This window comes from Gadus macrocephalus, chromosome 1 (genome assembly GCF_031168955.1).
Source record: "Gadus macrocephalus chromosome 1, ASM3116895v1".
Taxonomy (NCBI): domain Eukaryota; kingdom Metazoa; phylum Chordata; class Actinopteri; order Gadiformes; family Gadidae; genus Gadus; species Gadus macrocephalus.
Window position 1 is genome coordinate 4,237,915 of NC_082382.1, and position 18,834 is coordinate 4,256,748.

The 18,834-nt window shown below is 45.0% G+C and overlaps 1 protein-coding gene across 2 annotated transcripts in view; it reads right to left on the bottom strand.

The window, feature by feature from the left end:
• Positions 1-637: 637 nt before the first annotated feature.
• The window catches only part of cdk18 (cyclin dependent kinase 18), a 38,324-nt gene continuing 20,127 nt past the window's right edge, over positions 638-18,834 (bottom strand). For both annotated transcript variants that reach the window (XM_060063341.1, XM_060063350.1), the window contains exons 3-16: positions 17,677-17,819; positions 15,724-15,867; positions 14,522-14,578; positions 13,173-13,287; positions 12,573-12,667; positions 11,732-11,794; positions 11,146-11,269; positions 6,508-6,628; positions 5,232-5,329; positions 4,036-4,141; positions 3,507-3,549; positions 2,910-3,000; positions 2,547-2,624; positions 638-1,649 (exon numbers count right to left, since the gene is read on the bottom strand). In XM_060063341.1, the coding sequence (XP_059919324.1) occupies positions 1,615-1,649; positions 2,547-2,624; positions 2,910-3,000; positions 3,507-3,549; positions 4,036-4,141; positions 5,232-5,329; positions 6,508-6,628; positions 11,146-11,269; positions 11,732-11,794; positions 12,573-12,667; positions 13,173-13,287; positions 14,522-14,578; positions 15,724-15,867; positions 17,677-17,819 (1,313 nt within the window). In that variant the 3' untranslated portion in view covers positions 638-1,614. The remainder of the gene's footprint in view (positions 1,650-2,546; positions 2,625-2,909; positions 3,001-3,506; positions 3,550-4,035; positions 4,142-5,231; positions 5,330-6,507; positions 6,629-11,145; positions 11,270-11,731; positions 11,795-12,572; positions 12,668-13,172; positions 13,288-14,521; positions 14,579-15,723; positions 15,868-17,676; positions 17,820-18,834) is intronic.

The window sequence follows — 18,834 nt, forward strand, 5'->3', positions numbered from 1 at the left end:
AAAAACACAGTTGAAGTGGCCTGCAATCTAGACTCTGATCTTCACAGATCTGATTTACTGCAGTTGGAATAGACTTTTGATTTTCTATTCCAATTTATTTAATGGTAAAACTAATAATCAATTTGAATTAGATAAAGTATAAATCAGCGTTCATCACGTTTGAAAATATATGTTTTGTCAATGGCTTCAGAAATGCAAACACTTGATCTATTTCAGATTCTAAATTAAACTTTTTACTTTGTTGTAAAACAAAATCGTCTGTAGTATAAACGTGGTCCCCGCTTTTAAAATGAGGATATGCTACATTTGAGAGGTCATTGGTTCAGTACTCAAGCTGGCGTGTGGTGGTGTGGGGTGTGTGTGGGGGGGGGGGGGGGGTCAGGAACTGACACTAGAGGACACTTCTGGTTTGTGCAATAGGAGAATAGGAAAAACGGACACAGACGGCGAACTATTTACAGGGAATTGCTGTAGAAGCTCCCTAACACACACCCACACACACAAACTCACACAAACACACACACACACACACACACACACACACACACACACACACACACACACACACACACACACACACACACACACACATGCTACACTAGAGCCCCATCGGTCACAGATTCTGAGTACAGCCATATCATCATGCACAGAGCTTTACTAAGGCAACTTTTCAACTAAAACAAAAGAACACACCCCTACGTGCGAGCATACACCCGTAACACTGTTACAACGATCCCCGACACCGAGAGTCACTGCTGGAAGAGATGGTGAAGCTTCACCTCAATGTACGTCCCAGCTATTGCTACTGATCCACTCTGAAGTCAGGGAGGGGGACGTTAAGTTAGAAAGTACTTTTCCTTGAAGTATCGTACATATACTTTATGCAGTGTGTTTTCGGTTTGTGCATTGGAATGAATTGAAGATGTGTGTGTGTTTGTGTGTGTGTGTGTGTGTGTGTGTGTGTTTGTGTGTGTGTGTGTGTGTGTGTGTGTGTGTGTGTGTGTGTGTGTGTGTGTGTGTGTGTGTGTGTGTGTGTGTGTGTGTGTGTGTGTGTGTGTGTGTGTGTGTGAGGCTAAATACATGTATTTCTAGTGTATTTGACTATTCCGCGGCATATTAATCTTGAATTCGTGATCCAACACGAGTGCAATGGTAAATGTGTGTGTGTGTGTGTGTGTGTGTGTGTGTGTGTGTGTGTGTGTGTGGGCGTGTGCGTGTGCGTGTGTGTGTGTGTGTGTGTGTGTTTGTGTGTGTAAATGTGTGTGTGTGTGTGTGTGTGTGTACATCCTCTGCCCTGAATGCTAATTTCACAACAATTTTCAAGTGCAGCCGAGTACATCCTCAAAAGGAAACCCTTTTGGCACACAGTGTGCCATTGTGTGCCTGTGATATGTGTTAGGCCTGTGATATGTGTAGCCTGTGATATGTGTTGTGTGTGTGTGTGTGTGTGTGTGTGTGTGTGTGTGTGTGTGTGTGTGTGTGTGTGTGTGTGTGTGTGTGTGTGTGTGTGTGTGTGTGTGTGTGTGTGTGTGTGTGGTGCGAGTGGGCCATGTTGTCTGTTCCTATGAGCCTTCATAGATGAGGTGTTGTCCTCAGCGTCGGCAGGGCCAGCCTCTAGAAGATGCTCTGTCTTCGGTTCTTGCCCCGGCCTGCGTCCAGAAGTAAACAAGACAACACACATTCAAATCAATAACTGGATTCAATAACAAGAGATGAAAGGGTTTCCGTTTCTAGATAGATCAATTAAGATCTAAGCGCATGTACCTCAAGTTATTCCCCGGGGATTGTTGATCACCTAAAATACATGTAGTACTAGAATGTGCTGCATCTCCCATGAGGACCATTAACTCTCGGATTAGAGCCGTTGCTCCTCTGCTTAGAAAGGAGTCAGTTGAGGTCAGTTCAGGCCTCTGGTAGGACCCATCCCTTTAGAGGTGTTCCAGGCATGACCAGTGCCCTCGGAGTAGACCAAGGACTAGGTGGAGAGATTATATCTCAACACTGCTGGGACCGCCTCGGGGTCAGAGCTGGTCAATGTGGCCCGGGAAATGAGGTAAGTAAGTACGGATAAGCGGTTTTAAGATGAGATGAGAGGGAGATGAGACCAATGCCTCTTTTTGCAAAAAAATAATATTTAAACTTCCTGTCGAGTTGCGCACATATGTTTTCAAATAGAATATGCAGTTGTTTAAAACAAGTATTTCGGAGTTATTCCAATGAAATTGTCGTAATATAATCGTTGAAAATACAATTTCAGTAAAAAAAAAAAAAGAACAGTACAGGATTGAGGACCTAAAGGCCATCTCACCTAAATGCCATCTGAGTTCCATTTCCACAATGAGGCTCCCATCCAGCTCATTTTTAGAACAAGGGCCACTAAGTGAATAAGGTTCATAGATTAAATAGAAAATAATCTGTCCATTGGAAAATGTTTCCAATGTAACTAGTTCTCTCTCCTGTTTAACAGCAGAGGAGATGGAAGAACAGGGAGCACGGTTTGAACCTTAACAACAGGACCACAGTGCAGAGGTGGTGGTCGTTCTCACCTGGGGCCTGGAACACAGAGCTACGGTGTCCCGGGTCCTTCTGCAGCCTCACCTCAGACAGAGAGAACACAGAGGCAGCTGTGGATGCACACGCACACACACACACACACACACACACACACACACACACACACACACACACACACACACACACACACACGTACGCAAACAAGAGTACAATCATTATTCATTGTATTAATCAGAGTTAGCTACCCTATTTGTGTGTGTGTGTGTGTGTGTGTGTGTGTGTGTGTGTGTGTGTGTGTGTGTGTGTGTGTGTGTGTGTGTGTGTGTGTGTGTGTGTGTGTGTGTGTGGGGTGCCCGTGGTATTTATGGTGGTGTGTCACTGTGTGTGGATCTTACTGTCGGCCAGGCTATGGATGCTCTCCCCCAGGCTCAGGAAGTACGAGTGATGCAGGGCCGTTTCTGAGCTGACCCGTGTTCTAGTGTCAAACTGTAGAGGTAATGCAAATCCCAGCGATTACACACCCTAACACAAGGTCAACCATGATGAGAACCTTATCCCTCCACCATTTCATTGCAAGGAATTTGCTTCTTTTAACCACAGCCTTAAACATGTATGCACTGTCTTTAAACTGACTGTGGTTATGTGTGTTTAACTATAACACATTAACACTCAAAACGATAACAGATTATTTAACCTTTAAAAAAAACAAATTGTAGTAATTACAATTAAAAGAAACTTAATAGAAAATACATTTCTGAGCAAAGTTCACTACTATTCAGGATTCAACTTTGTTGATAATACGTCTCACACTCATCTTATCTGTATTTGTAAGGTAAATATATATTCTGATAACTGTCACTAATAATGTATATTACTATACAGTATAAAAGTGTCTGGTAACCTTCAGCTGCTTTCAGCCCTTAAACCTTTCTGGTAGGTGATGCTAATTGGTACAATACCTCATGGTGCTAATTCAGTATAATTTCTCTTACCATTAATAGTGCATTCAGAAGATCGATTCCCTCTGTATCTAACCTGGGGAGACAAAATGAATACAATTTGAACTGTAAGATATAAGAGCTGACAAGGCAGGAAGGGATGCAGATTAACCAGAATCAAAAATGTCAGAGAAACTACAATGTTATGGAGTGTCAATGCCGGTGACAATCGTTTTCCGATTAAAAAACCCTGTTAGCGCTAATGACCAGGCATATTGCAAATCACCTGCAAATGACTTGTGAATGCATACATTTATTGCATGTCTTCCTTTATATACTAGAGAATATGTTTGTGTTTGTCTCTTTCTGTCATTAATCAGATGGAAGGAGAGAACAACAGAGAACCAACAACAAAAATCAATGACAGCGGGTTATATAAAATAAGCCAAAAGGCCTCGTAGGTTTAGTATGAGGAAAAGGCAGTGATGTTAACCAGCAGTCACCAACACTGTGTGTGGTTCCTCCTGGGCCAGAGGCTCAGCAGATGAGTACTAATGAGTACGTGAGCAGGAGGCGTTGGTACCTGGGCACGTGGTTGAGGAGGGCTTGAGGCCGGTACTGGGGGAACACGTAAGACCTGAACTCCTGGTTGCTGCCGATGCTCGGCCAGGTGTCCTCCGTCGGCGTCCCTGGGACGGACGGACAGAAAGATGTTAAAACACACACGTAGACGGCAGTTATGCGATAGAATGTAACACCTAAAGTAATCTAAGTTGTTTTTCCCTTCTCTCTTTTAATTGACTTCTACTTGGATTGATCCTCTGTACTTATATATGTGTTTTGCTATTTAAAGTCTTTCTCCAGGAATATTGAGGGACTACTCTAAAGCTAGCTCTGTGCCAGGATCAGACGATACTGCCTTTTGTCTTATATGATTGAAAACATGTCAATTTGGCAAATATTGCACGATAAAACTTGGAGACGAGGCACATTCCTTCCTCATGACATGCCATCAACCTCACCTGGGACGGAGGGACCAAAATGTAATTCGTCCATTTAACGTGTCAATGTACACTTCGTAAGGGGCGTCAGACGATGGGATAACCCTCCAGAAAAATAAATGTGAGTCTTTGGAGCGTGTCCTACATGGGCACGACAGCCTGTTGCTAGGAGCTATTCATGCTGAAACCTACCCTTTATGCTGTGTACAAGCTGTACTCACTCTGACCCAGTATCCTCCGCATACATCATTTCACTCACACAACAATGTCACAGGGGTTATCTTTCTTTTGTACAAAGATTCCCTCTATGGTCGAGGTAGAGATAGAAAAGTGTAGAGATTTACTCCACACTTTGTCATTTTTTAAATCAGAAACCTGAGCCAGGGCCGTGTTGCAGAAAATAAATTGGCCCCTGCTCTGGTACGGGGCCGTCGACTCAGGCTCAAGACGCTGGCTCTTTGCGTCGACTCAAGTAAAGTCCTCGGCTCTGCGAGCAACTTGTTACAACAGCATACGTTGATGATGTTGTTTGCAAGAAGGGGTCCCTCTCCTTGGGTGGTGGGATGCCTGCAGATCCTTTCCAGATCCACTGCCATCCAGAACTGCATGTCAGTGGATCAGGCCAGGTCCTGCAGGCTTCCCAGAACCCAAGGAACTGGCCTGGTCCACTGCCACCCAGAGCGTACTCAGTGAATGGCCCTGCAAGCTGATCCACTGTGACCTAGAGCATGTTCAGCACATGGGCCTGCAACGCTCTGAGGGGAGCGGGCGGGCTCACCCATGAGTCTGAAGACCAGATGGAGTTCCTCCTTCACAGTGGCTCCGGGGAACATGGGCCGCCCAGTGGCCATCTCGAACATGATGCAGCCGACCCCCCTTTGAAACACAACATGTGGACAAAGATTCAATTCAATTGTTTTTGTATAGCCCTTTAATCACAGGCACAGTCGCAAAGGGCTTACAGGCCTTGTGTTTATGACATCCCTCCCCCCCCCTCCCTGACCCTAGCCCCCCAGAGGGCAAGTAAAAACTCCATTAATTAGCAAGGAAGAAATCTTGAGAAGGAACGCAGAGCGGGGGATCAGTAGTGCAATGGGATGGGGCCATCATTGACACACATACATACAGGCCAAACATTTCAAAGATCAAGAAGCAAACAACACCTGAGGCCAATACTATAACACACACACACACACACACACACACACACACACACACACACACACACACACACACACACACACACACACACACACACACACACACACTCCAGAGGCTGGATGACATATGCAGCCCATGCTTGTCTTTTGTCTGGAGGGTCTCTGTGGATCCTGTGGTGGGCTGGAGGGGGAGGGTGGGTGGCGTTTACACCGCCAGCCACCGAGATGAAAGGTTGGCACAGCGACGCCGGCTTGTACTAAATATAGCCGTGCTTATGTGTGATAATTACAGACGCCATGCAACCATGGAAAACGGCTAATGAGTGCGATGCTTGTACAATACGGTAGCTGGATAAGATAAGGCGATCAAAGTGTGCTTTAGTGTTTTTTGAGGGGTTATTGAAATCCGGCTCAACAAGTGTTATTCACACTCTTCCCCAGCAGAGCGATTTCAATCAAAAAATACCTCCTAATTGCTTGAACTTATTCTGCCCAGCACCTTCATCAGCCGTGCTCTGTAGACGTGATTAGACACGCATCGAGGAAATTGATGCGTGGATTCATTTTAGAAATCCACGTATCCACATAAAGTGGATTCATTTTAGAAATCATCAATGCTGTTTGATAAGCCCTTCTGTTGTAAAATACCTCTGAGTCACACATGTTCAGCTTTCTTTGATGAATGATCACAATTATAATCTGTTTAATTAACACATCAAATGTAGTGGCTGGTTCATTTTATTTTACAAAAGAGCTCATAGTAACTTTGTTCCATTTAACAACAACAACATAGTTACAGTAACCAATGAATTAAACTGCACTTCTAGCTGAGATATGGCTCCAGGTGGACTGTGTGCTCTGAGAACAGGGGGTCTGGCAGGCTACAGTCCTCACCACATGTCGATGGGGGTGGAGTACTCTGTGGAGCCCAGCAGAACATCGGGGGGGCGGTACCACAGCGTAACCACCTCGTTGGAGTAGGTCTTGGTCGGGACCGACTTGGCCCTGGCCAGCCCTTCAGAGACAACACAATGAGACACAACAACAATCACTGATCGGCCCTTCAGAGACAACACAACGAGACACAACAACACAACAAGGTTCACTGGCTGGCCCTTCAGAGACAACACAATGAGACACAACAACACAACAAGGTTCACTGGCCGGCCCTTCAGAGACAACACAATGAGATACAACAACACAACAAGGTTCACTGGCCGGCCCTTCAGAGACAACACAATGAGACACAACAACACAACAAGGTTCACAGGCCAGTGGGGTATTCCACAAAGCCGGTTTTATCACATAACCGGGTAAGTTAACCCAGGGTTTGCGGTAACCCTAGGTTTTCCGTTCCAAAATGAACACGGTATGTTAGTTAGTATAGAAACATATGCTCTGAATCAAACCTGGTCGGAGCATGTTTTGCGCAGGTTAAGTTTGGAAAATAACCCGGTTTTGGGTATTTAAACCTGTGTTCACCGCAGATTTCATGTGTTCACAATGGCATGCCCTTTTGATGAGAGGCCTGTTGATATCGGAGCGCAAATTATTCGTGCAATCCACCGGGAGTGATTAATAAGACCACGGCTCGACATCTTGGCATATCGGATGACTTTTTGCTGGAGAGATATAGATTCTCGCGCAAATCTTTGATATATTGAAACAGCCTTCTCCAGCCTTACAAAGCCAACACTACCAATCGAGGACCTGGCCTCAGTTCACTCCAGACTATTTGTATAGCCCTCCGTTTTTTGCAAATGGTAGTTTTATCTATAATGTTGGTGATTCTGAGCACATCTCAGTCCTTTCAGATGACGTCCGGACCAAGATTTTCATCGGCCTCCTATCATACAAAGAGCAATATTGTAGTATGCCGAGAGGCACTTACAACAGAAAGTATAAAATAGTCCTAACGGACCCACACTGGAGAATGTTCGATCGTAGCCGGCGGCTCCATTACAAGCACTCATCCATCTTGATCTGTGAAGCTGATGAATTGTCACTTTTTGGTTTTCTACCCCGTTACCAAAAAAAAACATTTGGAACATTTGCGCTGTGGCAAGCACACGGTTTGCATGTGTTACTTCGAAGGCAAACAAAATCTAAAAGAAAAGAAAAACAGAAAAACCTACATTCAACTAATGGGGTACCCTCACATGGCCCCTGGCATGGAGGGGGTAGGTACCTCCTCAGAGGGTCAGCCCTGAATTTATGGCTATTGCCAGCTCCACCAACGGGGTCAAGACAATTTGAGGGCCAGATCCAGTCTGCCGACTGTGGGCATTTTTAAGATTGGCTTAAAAAAAAAAGGGCTTATTTAAATGCAGAGTGACAAATATGGTATGACAATTTAAATGCTGGACTGACAAAATATACCAATACGATGGTGGGAAAAAGTTTGTATGTTTTATACTTAATTTATACGTGATCCGCTGACCACAGAGTACAGATTTTTTAGAAGAAAGGGTTAAGTTCTAGGAACGTTCAGAATGCCTAACTGGGATATTAATAGAATCATGGCTCAAATATTAAGGATCATGCTTTTGACATGTAGCTAACGCATTTACGCGGTCAGCGATCCGCTGCCAGACTTTGGTTCTCTGGGTTGCAGAGGCTTTAGCGTTCCTTGTTTTTGTGATAATGTCCTTCTCCTCGTCATAGCTCTCCAGGAGAACTTGGAGTTCCATTTCATTGAAATAAGCGGCCCGCTTCGCCATTTCGATCAGGGTTTCCATGATCCATACATCACGTGTTTATAGGTTTGGCGTGGACGCGCACAACCCTGTGTAAACCAACCCCGTGTTGATTGAACTAATGCATTACCCGTGCGGTGGAACCTACAGCTCTGGTTTAGTTGGCACAGGGTCAATCTACCTAGAGTTCAGCGTTAACTCTGTGTTTGTTAAACCTCCGTTCGTGGAATACCCCACTTCAGAGACAACACAATGAGACACAACAACAACCACTGATCTGCCCTTCAGATACAACACAACAAGGCACAACAGGGTTCACTGGCCAGCCCTTCAGAGACAACACAACTAGATATAACAAGAGACAACAATGTAACAATGTTCACTGGCCAGACTTCAGATAAAACACAACAATACACAACAAGACACAACAAGGTTCACTGGCCAGTGGGCTATTCCACGAACGGAGGTTTAACAAACACAGAGTTAACGCTGAACTCTAGGTTGATTGACCCTGTGCCAACTAAACCAGAGCTGTCTGTTCCACCGCACGGGTTATGCATTAGTTCATTCAACTCAGGGTTGGTTAACACAGGGTTGTGCGCGTCCACGCCAAACCCATAAAGACGTGATGTATGGATCATGGAAACCCTGATCGAAATGGCGAAACGGGCCGCTTATTTCAATGAAGTGGAACTCCAGGTTCTCCTGGAGAGCTTTGACGAGGAGAAGGACATTATCACAAGAAAAGGAAACGCTAAAGCCTCTGCAACCCAGAGAACCAAAGTCTGGCAGCGGATCGCTGACCGCGTAAATGCGTTAGCTACATGTCAAAAGCATGATCCTTAGTATTTGAGCCATGATTCTATTAATATCCCAGTTAGGCATTCTGAACGTTCCTAGAACTTAACCCTTTCTTCTAAAAAATCTGTACTCCGATGGCTCCCAAGCGGTCAGAGGATCAAGTATAAAAACATACAAATTGGTATTTTCCCACTATCGTATTGGTATAAATTTAAATAAGCCCTTTTTTTTAAGCCAATCGTGAAAAGGCCGACAGTCGGCGGACTGGATCTGACCCTCAAATTGTCTTGACCCCGATGGAGGAGCTTTTAATGGACATAAATTCAGGGCGCCCTGGCATGGAGGGGGTACCTGGAGGTAGCTCCTCAGAGAGTCAGGACCCATGTGAGGGTACCCCATTAGTTGAATGTAGGTTTTTCTGTTTCTCTTTTATTTTAGATTTTGTTTGTCTTCGAAGTAACACATGGAAACCGTGTGCGTGCCACAGCGCAAATGTTCCAAATGGTATTTTTTGGTAGAAAACCTAAAAGCGACAATACTTCAACTTCACAGATCAAGATGGATTAGTGCTTGTAATATAGCCGCCGGCTACGATCGAACATTCTCCAGTGGATGTAAGTCCATTAGGACTATTTTATACTTTCTGTTGTAAGCGCCTCGGCATAGTACTCAGCCAATATTGCTCTTTGTATGATAGGAGGCCGATGAAAATCTTGGTCCGGACGTGGATGGGTCATCTGAAAGGACTGAGATGTGCTCAACATCTCCAACACTATAGATAAAACTACCATTTGCAAAAAACAGAGGGCTACGCAAATAGTCTGGAGTGAACTGAGGCCAGATCCTCGATTGGTAGTGTTGGCTATGTAAGGCTGGAGAAGGCTATTTAAATATATCAAAGATTTGTGCAAGAATCTATAACTCTCCAGCAAAAAGTCATCCGATATGCCAAGATGTCGAGCCGTGGTCTTATTAATCGCTCCCGGTGGATTGCACGAATAATTTGCGCTCCGATATCAACAGGCCTCTCATCAAAAGGGCATGCCATTGTGAACACATGAAATCTGCGGTGAACGTGGGTTTAAATACCCAAAACCGGGTTATGTTCCAAATTTAATCTGCGCAAAACCTGCTCCGACCAGGTTTGATTCAGATCATATGTTTCTATAGTAACTAACATACCATGTTCATTTTGGAACGGAAAACCCAGGGTTACCGCAAACCCTGGGTTAACTTAACCAGTTATGTGATAAAACTAGCTTCTTGGAATACCCCTCTGCCCTTCAGATACAACAGAGCAAGACCCAACAAGTTTCAACAATGTTCACTGTCCAGTCCTTCAGATGTATACAACAATACAGAACAAGGCTCACTGGCCAGCTCTCAGTTTTAACGTGATATCTCAACCTGGTTGTACACAAATTGCGAAAAGTTCTGAGAATAAGATGCAGGAAAACATCGGCTGACATTTTCTTTCAGGAATAAAAATGTGTTAAATATGAAGATTATAAGAAGTAACATTCTGGGAGGAAGTCACCTGGGTGTGTCTTTTGGTCTGATACCCTAATAGTACCTGTTCTAAGTTACTGTTTCCACGTGTGTACCCTAACCCAGGATGGTCTCCTTTATGTAAACCCTTTTTACAAGAGCACTGCTTGTTATCAATTGTTTTGGGAGCGTGGCAAGAATGACCGATTGACAATATCAGGGTGTAGTTTTCTTTGAACGGGCCTCTACATCATCCGAAACAGCTAGCCATCACATCATTGATGTCTCCCGGCCTCTCCTCACCCTCCTCATCACCTCCCCCTGAGGTATGGATCACATGATATATGCAATAAAAAAGGAAGCAGGTCCCCGGGAGAAGACCCTGTTGCTAGGTTACAGCTTGCAAGATGCTAAAACGATCAGGACAGGAGCTCTTTCCAAGTGGCAGTAAAAATATAATTGGAGTTCAACCTGGCATGGTCACCGCTATTGTGGCGCAGACGAGTGATTCTGTACGTGTGGGTGGGGGGTTCGACTCCCACCGTACCGAAGTCAGCCAGCTTGAGCTCTCCCTTGTCGTTTATGAGCAGATTCTGTGGTTTGAGGTCTCTGTGTAAGATCTTTCTCTTGTGGCAGTAATTCAGACCCCGCAGTAACTGGAACATAAAGATCTAGAGATGGAGGGAAGGGTGCGAGTATCAAAACATTGGCAGATTAAACTCATCCGCAACAAAATGACCGCAGCTCACATCCACACAGATTGATCCGATAAACACATATCGGAGGAGGTTTAAAAATACAGTCATTTCCAGTCTTTTTTGTTTGTCTTTTTAAGTGTAAGTTGGCAGTGTGGTGCGCAACACATTCATTTAAACCATCTGTTTGGCAACGATAGCCTGCCAACTTTCAATGATTCTAATTAGTGATTGCTCAAAGGACAAATTAACTTCTGCAGAGAAATGTGACATTTCCTTTTTAATTCTAGAATATTTGTACGGATAAAACAAATGAGCAGTTTATTGAAGTGTATGTTGGACCCCACGATACACCACATGCTAAACATGTCCAGGTGTGTTCCAGCTCTAAGATGTTTTTATTATCCATCTATCGAGGGGTAACCAGACGTGTCTCACCTTGACGTTGTGCATGCTCATCAGGTTTCCACAGCTGTCCAAATACTGCTTGAGATCACTATCCTATAAGGAAGACATGGGATGGACATTAACATTGTGTTTGTGTTTATGTGTGACACACACAGACACACATGCATGTGTCTGTGTCTCTTCAAAAAAGTTATAATTGTCTGACCGGCGGATATCCACAATCACGGCAAAAATCAAATAACTGTTTTCCTCAAAATAAAGGGGGGGGGGGGGGGGGAGTGCTTTGTAGTACATTTGTCTGGTTGATTACCTCTTAGGGGCCGAACACATCATTTCAAGTTTCTTATCATTCATTTCCAATGAAATATTCAAATAGTTGTTGACAAAAATGTCAGTGCACAGTGCGTGACTTTCCCTGCCTTGATCGGAGCCGGCAGAGAGCACTGCTGCAAAATCACGTCAGAAAGCGAAACTGCAAAAGCATATTGGCTTGCGGCGTGTATGTTCGGTCCGAGACCGACTGGATTATGGGAGCGCTTCAATGGAGCCACAGCTTCCATAGTTTGAGGGAAGGCGTGCTTCAACCTCACAAGGCAAACATGGTGGTTTGAATATTGTGTAAAGCTTTGGTCAAATTGAACGTTAGGACGGGCACTATACACCTTTAGAGTGATGAGAGGAAGAAACTTGCTACCCTGTTTATTCATGTTTACTGCGCGTGAGTATGTTGTGTGTGTGTGTGTGTGTGTGTGTGTGTGTGTGTGTGTGTGTGTGTGTGTGTGTGTGTGTGTGTGTGTGTGTGTGTGTGTGTGTGTGTGTGTGTGTGTGTGCGTGCGTGCGTTTGAGTGTCCACTCAAGGCTCTGCACTTACCAGGTATTCAAAGACCAGTGTTAGAGAGCGCTCTGTGTGGATGATGTCATGGAGGGTGACGATGTTGGCGTGCTTGAGGTCCTTCAGTAGAGACACTAGGGATGGTTAAAGAGAAAAACTGTTGAATTCAATTCAATTCAATTTAACTTACTTCACGACGATGCCAGCCGCTGCGAGTAACTTCACCGTGACGGGGAAGGGGAGGCGGAGGGCCAAGGTTTAAGATTCACGGTTCAATAGTAATATGCATATATACAGTATATACAGTATATAGAGATCTTTCTCCCTCTCTCTACATGTAAATATAGATAAATATTTATCTAAATGGTGTATGATTTATTATGTTAAACCAAAAATGACAGCCGGGCCACTAGATGGAAGCAGTGTTCCAGACCTAAAGAGCATGAACATGAACATGAAGGTGAACTGTGTGCAGTGTGCACACAGTGTGAATGCATGCACATTTCTGTGTGCAAGTGAGAGTCTGTATGTATGTGTGTGTGTGTGTGTGTGTGTGTGTGTGTGTGTGTGTGTGTGTGTGTGTGTGTGTGTGTGTGTGTGTGTGTGTGTGTGTGTGTCTGTGTGTGTGTGTGTGTGTACCCTCTCTGATGGCCGTGCAGGGTGCTCCCTCCTCGTGCTCGAGGCGAATCTCTTTCAGTGCTACCAAGTTTTCAGTGAGTTTGCTCCTCCCTTTAAAAACGGTGGCATATGTCCCCTACACACACACACACACACACACACACACACACACACACACACACACACACACACACACACACACACACACACACACACACACACACACACACACACAAACACGTGCAAACACATTTGTTCACATTGTACGCCATCCTAGCCAACCATATGAATTCATAAAACAGGCACTTTTACATTAATTTTTGTATTAATGCTCCAGAACACAGCTTTAAAATCTGAGAGGCAGATCATCAAGAAGATGATAAATCATCAGACAACATTCACGATGATATCAATGTCATCAATCATAGCATTATACATTAACGTTGTAGATGTATAGTATTATACAATTAACTGGAATGCGCAAATATCATCGCAGACACGTCATAGTAGCCTACATATATGAAAGAGACATGGCACACTGCAACCGAGTCCTCGTGTTTCTCATGCACTTTCCACCGTCTGACAACGTGGAGTAATTTGGACACAGCCATACTGCTGAAGGGATTGATCGGAGACTTCAGGGCACAAGAAGTAAACCATGAAAGTGATTCAATATATCGACAATAGAGGACTGTGTGGCCCCAGTGGTCGTCCCCACCGGCACCCAGCCCGGCATGACAGTTCACTATAAAAGCATCTCTTTGAGAGCTATCCACTGCGCTGACTGCTGACGGGTCATGTGACCAGGACTAATGCTAGCCTGCCGTAGCTAAGCCAACTAGCGCCCAACCGACCCCCAGCCAGGAAGTCCCCTTCGCTACCCTGCTGTTGTTTGTTGTTTGCTGGCCGTTTGTTTTGACGTGCCCTGCGGGCCCTGACTCACTCTCACTGCTGGCGGAGATGAAGCCTTTCGGAGTCCAGACTCCCTGGCTCACGAGCCGCCCGATACCGCTGTGTTTTTAAATATATTCAACGCTAAACGGACGCACAGCTTGTCCCGTGGGGGTGTGCGGCGTGTTTGTGTGTAACTGGAGGCTTTGGGCAGGAGATTCCTGTGTGAGTTCTAATTTGTCAAATGTTCAACAAGTCAAGTCTGATGAGGCGCAAATACAACTTCAAGCACAATACAATTTAAAATTATAGTTATTTCATTGCATTGGTAACACTGCTCAGGGGATTTTCTAAGAACATGACCTCATCTCTCTGTTATTTTCCAACTCTACCATCTTGTTTTTTCTTGGAAATATGCCACATTTACAAAGTAAGAAAGGTACTTCATTAAAGGAAACAGTCATTTGAGGGGTACGTACCTCGCCCAGTTTGCCCAGCTTAACGTAGGTTTCCAGCTTGCCAAAGCCTATGTCAGACTGACAGAGACGAGGAAGCAAACACAAGACGTTTATTTCAGTTTATACTCAGGAGAAACAAAAAATTAGTTGGAGTCACAGGCAATCCCAACACATTATTGACACGTAATTGAAATACACTTTTAAATATGTTGTTGCAAATGGTTGAATGTATTTTGAGCTTCTGAGCAATCAGAAGTCTGTTCAGACTACTGATTGCTCAGAAGCTCAAAATACGTATATGTTCTGTGCTTTTGTTCCACAGTGGCCAAAGAAGAACTTTAGGTAAGTAAGCAGTCAATTGGTCTCAAGGCAATAGTGTTATAACACTCAGCCCCCAGCTAAAGTTTAGGCCCAGGAAAGATATTCTTAAATAGTGACATGACATTGGGTTTGTTCAGCGGAACTATCTTTTAAAGTTAGATACATTTTTTGAAACAGCCCCCCAGCCAGTTCAGCTTAGTGCTGCTCATGTTTTCCCTCAAAAGCTAATTGGGTGGTCTGGATAAATCGAATGTCATGGACCCAGGGAAACACAAGACCCAATCGATGGCCGAGAGGAGCAGGTGGTAATCAGGACAATCGTTTATTTTTAGATTCATTTTAGATTCTTGTTGGATTGTTGAAAATGGGGATTCAACACTTTGGTTGATACATACATTCTCTAGTGATTTAGAACAAAAATACAAGATATTTACCAGGCGGCACAATGGCCTATAATTATCCCTAGAAGGGGATATTGAATGTGATGTGCTGTTGAAATTAAAAGGTATTTTTGGCAAATGAGTGGGGCTTCATGGGACATTGGCGGAAGGAAACTGAACAGGCAGAGTTACACATTGTTTCCTGTTTCAGATTTATTCTACCACAGAATAACTCATCCAATGACACTTTCAGAGGGGACTTTGATTGGTGTATTTGACAGTGGTTTTAATTTAAAACCTTTACAAACATTTTCCTTACAGTGAGCTACTGTTGAGTTTGTGTTCGCTATAAATAGCCGAACACGTGCTTCCAGAGACCCCCTCCAGCTGCGACCACATGATTGGCTCTAAACAAACGAGAAGCGACAGACGCTCCCTTCTCCTTCAGATTGTAGCCGGACTACCGTCACACTTGAGCTGATCGATCTACCGTCCCGGGAGGATGAGTGTCACGGGACCCACCAGCGAGGCGCGCCGGGAGACGCGGCTGAGGGGCTTGCAGGCGGGGGTCGGCGGCGGCGAGGTCTGGCTCTCCAGCTGCAGCTTCTGCAGGAGCTCAGAGGGCAGGCGGAGGTCCATGGACAGGGACATGCGCTGTCTGACGTCCTGCACAGAGCACACACAGACGCACACACACACACACAAACACATGATTAACAACACACACACAAACAGACACACCCACGATCAACCACACACATACACAAACACACACAGACACACACACCTACAAACACACACATGCAAATACGCAAAGACACAAATACTCACAGTCAACAACACACACACACACAAACACTCATGATCAACCACACACACACACAGATAGACAGACACATGACCAATGACACACCCACACGATCAATGACACACACAAACACATACGATCAACAACACACAAATTATCAGCAATGCACACACACACAAAGAGACAGACAGACAGACACACACAAACACACATATACACATTCACACACTCACACACAGTATGCGAGCTGCTGTATGTTAGATTCAAGAGTTGTAAAGAAAGAGCAGTATTTGGACAAAAAAATAGCAAAAGCAGAAGAGAGCATGATTTCCAAAATGAACGTATCTCCCTCCCTTCCTCCATAGATTGCTCTGTAATTGAGCAGTGTTGCCCATTTTCCGCAACTCTGATTGACAGCCATGGGCCATGGCAGAAGCCTTTCGCAAATTGATGAGGCGATGCCCTGATTGGTCCGAACTGCACCAGCTGCGGTCTAAATTGGAAATTAATTTATACAGAGGGAGGGGTGCTGGCGCAGGCCACTGGAGACACATGTTCCCACAGTGCATGTGGCTCACGAAGAGCACCCCAAATAAACCACACATAAATAGCAAAAAATATCTAAAGAATCACGCAATGAGTCTGATAGCAATTAATTTGATCTCGCCCAGAGTTCTGTACTTCCAGGAAGCTTCTGTCCTCCTTGCACAACCAGAGTCATGGTGCCCAAATTGCACTGCTAGCAACAGGCAGCCGTCCTGCTGCTATTGCAGAGGACAACTGGAACTCATCGTGTCCACCAAGTTATAAGCCTTCAAACACTGTTGCCTTTATTTTGTTCCCCCTGTTCTAAATGACTTTTCCTGGCCACCCCCTCCCCCAGACAAGCCTGCTGGCGTTGAGACCTATAACTCTTACTTCATTCATATATATTTATTTGCATTATTTTCTTTCCGTGGTGCCGTTGTGTGAGCCAGCCAACTGGATACAGAACAGTAAAGACTGGGAGCAGGGCCGGGTCGGACAAAAGGGGAGCCAATAATATCCCTGTGATGAGTGAACAGCCAGGTGACTCATTCTCACTGAGTGCAGCCTGGAGAGGCAGTGAGATTAGAGGCTCTAGGGTTAAGGGTGCTGAGGCTGAGAGGCTAGACTCAATACACGCAAAATTAATTATCATTTGATAATTAATTCTGTTTGGGAACTGAAGGTACAATTTTGAGAGCTATTATTTGAGTGTCCTTTATTAAAAATGCCATAGTCACCCGTAAACTTTTAGGGAGCGACATACCCGCTGAGAATACCTGTTCTGTTTGGCTGCTGTTTAGGGGGGCGCAGATAGTGTGAGAACCTGCTGTTAGACTTTGTCCATTAAGTCTTCACTTCCAAGTTCAACTTTAAGTGACCTATTTTAATATCAATATCAGAAAAATGAAGCCCTGACTAAGCTGTTATTAGCCTGCTTGTCACCCATTTGGTAGCACCTCTGTTATGCGGGCCCTCACTTGACCCGCTGTTGTTATGATCAATCAGGGTTAAGCGTCACCACATATTCTTCGAAGGCGGGCCTGGGAACCCCTTTAATACTTCGACGTGATACGGCTACACAAATATACCATATACACAAATGACACAACAGGCACGCACACGGCTCCCTCTGCGCTCACCTCCATGGAGAAGCGGCGGTGCTGGGCCTTGCTGTGGTACAGCAGCTGGGAGGGGGACTGGGTGCCAGTGGGGGCCAGCTCAGGAGTCACTGGGCTGCGGTCTTGGGACGGGACACCCAGACAGTCATGGTGGTGATCCAGCCCTGCAAAACACACACACACGCACACACACCAATACACACACACACACACAGAGATACACACACAGACAGACAGACAGACAGACAGACAGACAGACAGACAGACAGACAGACAGACAGACAGACAGACAGACCGAGAGACACACACAAACACACAGACGAACAGACACACACAAACACACACACACACACACACACACACACACACACACATAACTCACTTAGTGGGATTGGTTTGCATCGTGATTGTGCATCAATTTGCATGACAAAGAAGTATAAATGCATACGGCCACACATATTTGCATATAGGTTCATGTAATACGCACTTATGACACACAAAAGAACAGCGCCACACTTAAACATGATCAAGCCTGTGCACACGGCTAATGGTGAGCACACACACACACACACACACACACACACACACAGCTCTCTACGTTGTGTTTGTGTTTGTTTGTGTGTGTGTGTTGTGTATGTGTGTGCTGAGTGTTTCTGTCCGTCGTCTTGAGCGCAGCCTCATCAACGATTCACTGCTCAAGTGTGCACGAGGACGCCACGTGCACTCTCCCAGCAGAAGCAGAGAAGCAGCAGGCGGAGCGATCCACCTAGGAGCGAGAGGTGAGGCTGCGAACAGTAAGATATCTCTAACGTGGGTTTGATGTTGTGGACAAGCGGCGCTGCTGGAGACCAACGCAACGCACATTATGCAAAGGCCTCAACCCCCTGTTGAACTGCTGATTATGATCACTGCTATGTGTGTGTGTGTGTGTGTGTGTGCGTATATATATATCTAAAAAAAATATATATATATATATATAAAAATGCATTATATATATATACATATGTGTGTGTGTGTGTGTGTGTGTGTGTGTGTGTGTGTGTGTGTGTGTGTGTGTGTGTGTGTGTGTGTGTGTGTGTGTGTGTGTGTGTGTGTGTGTGTGAGTGTGTGTGTAGCCTCCTGGGGCACATGTCACTTGTTGGTCACGGTCCCTCCTATGGAGACAAGGAGTCTCTCCCC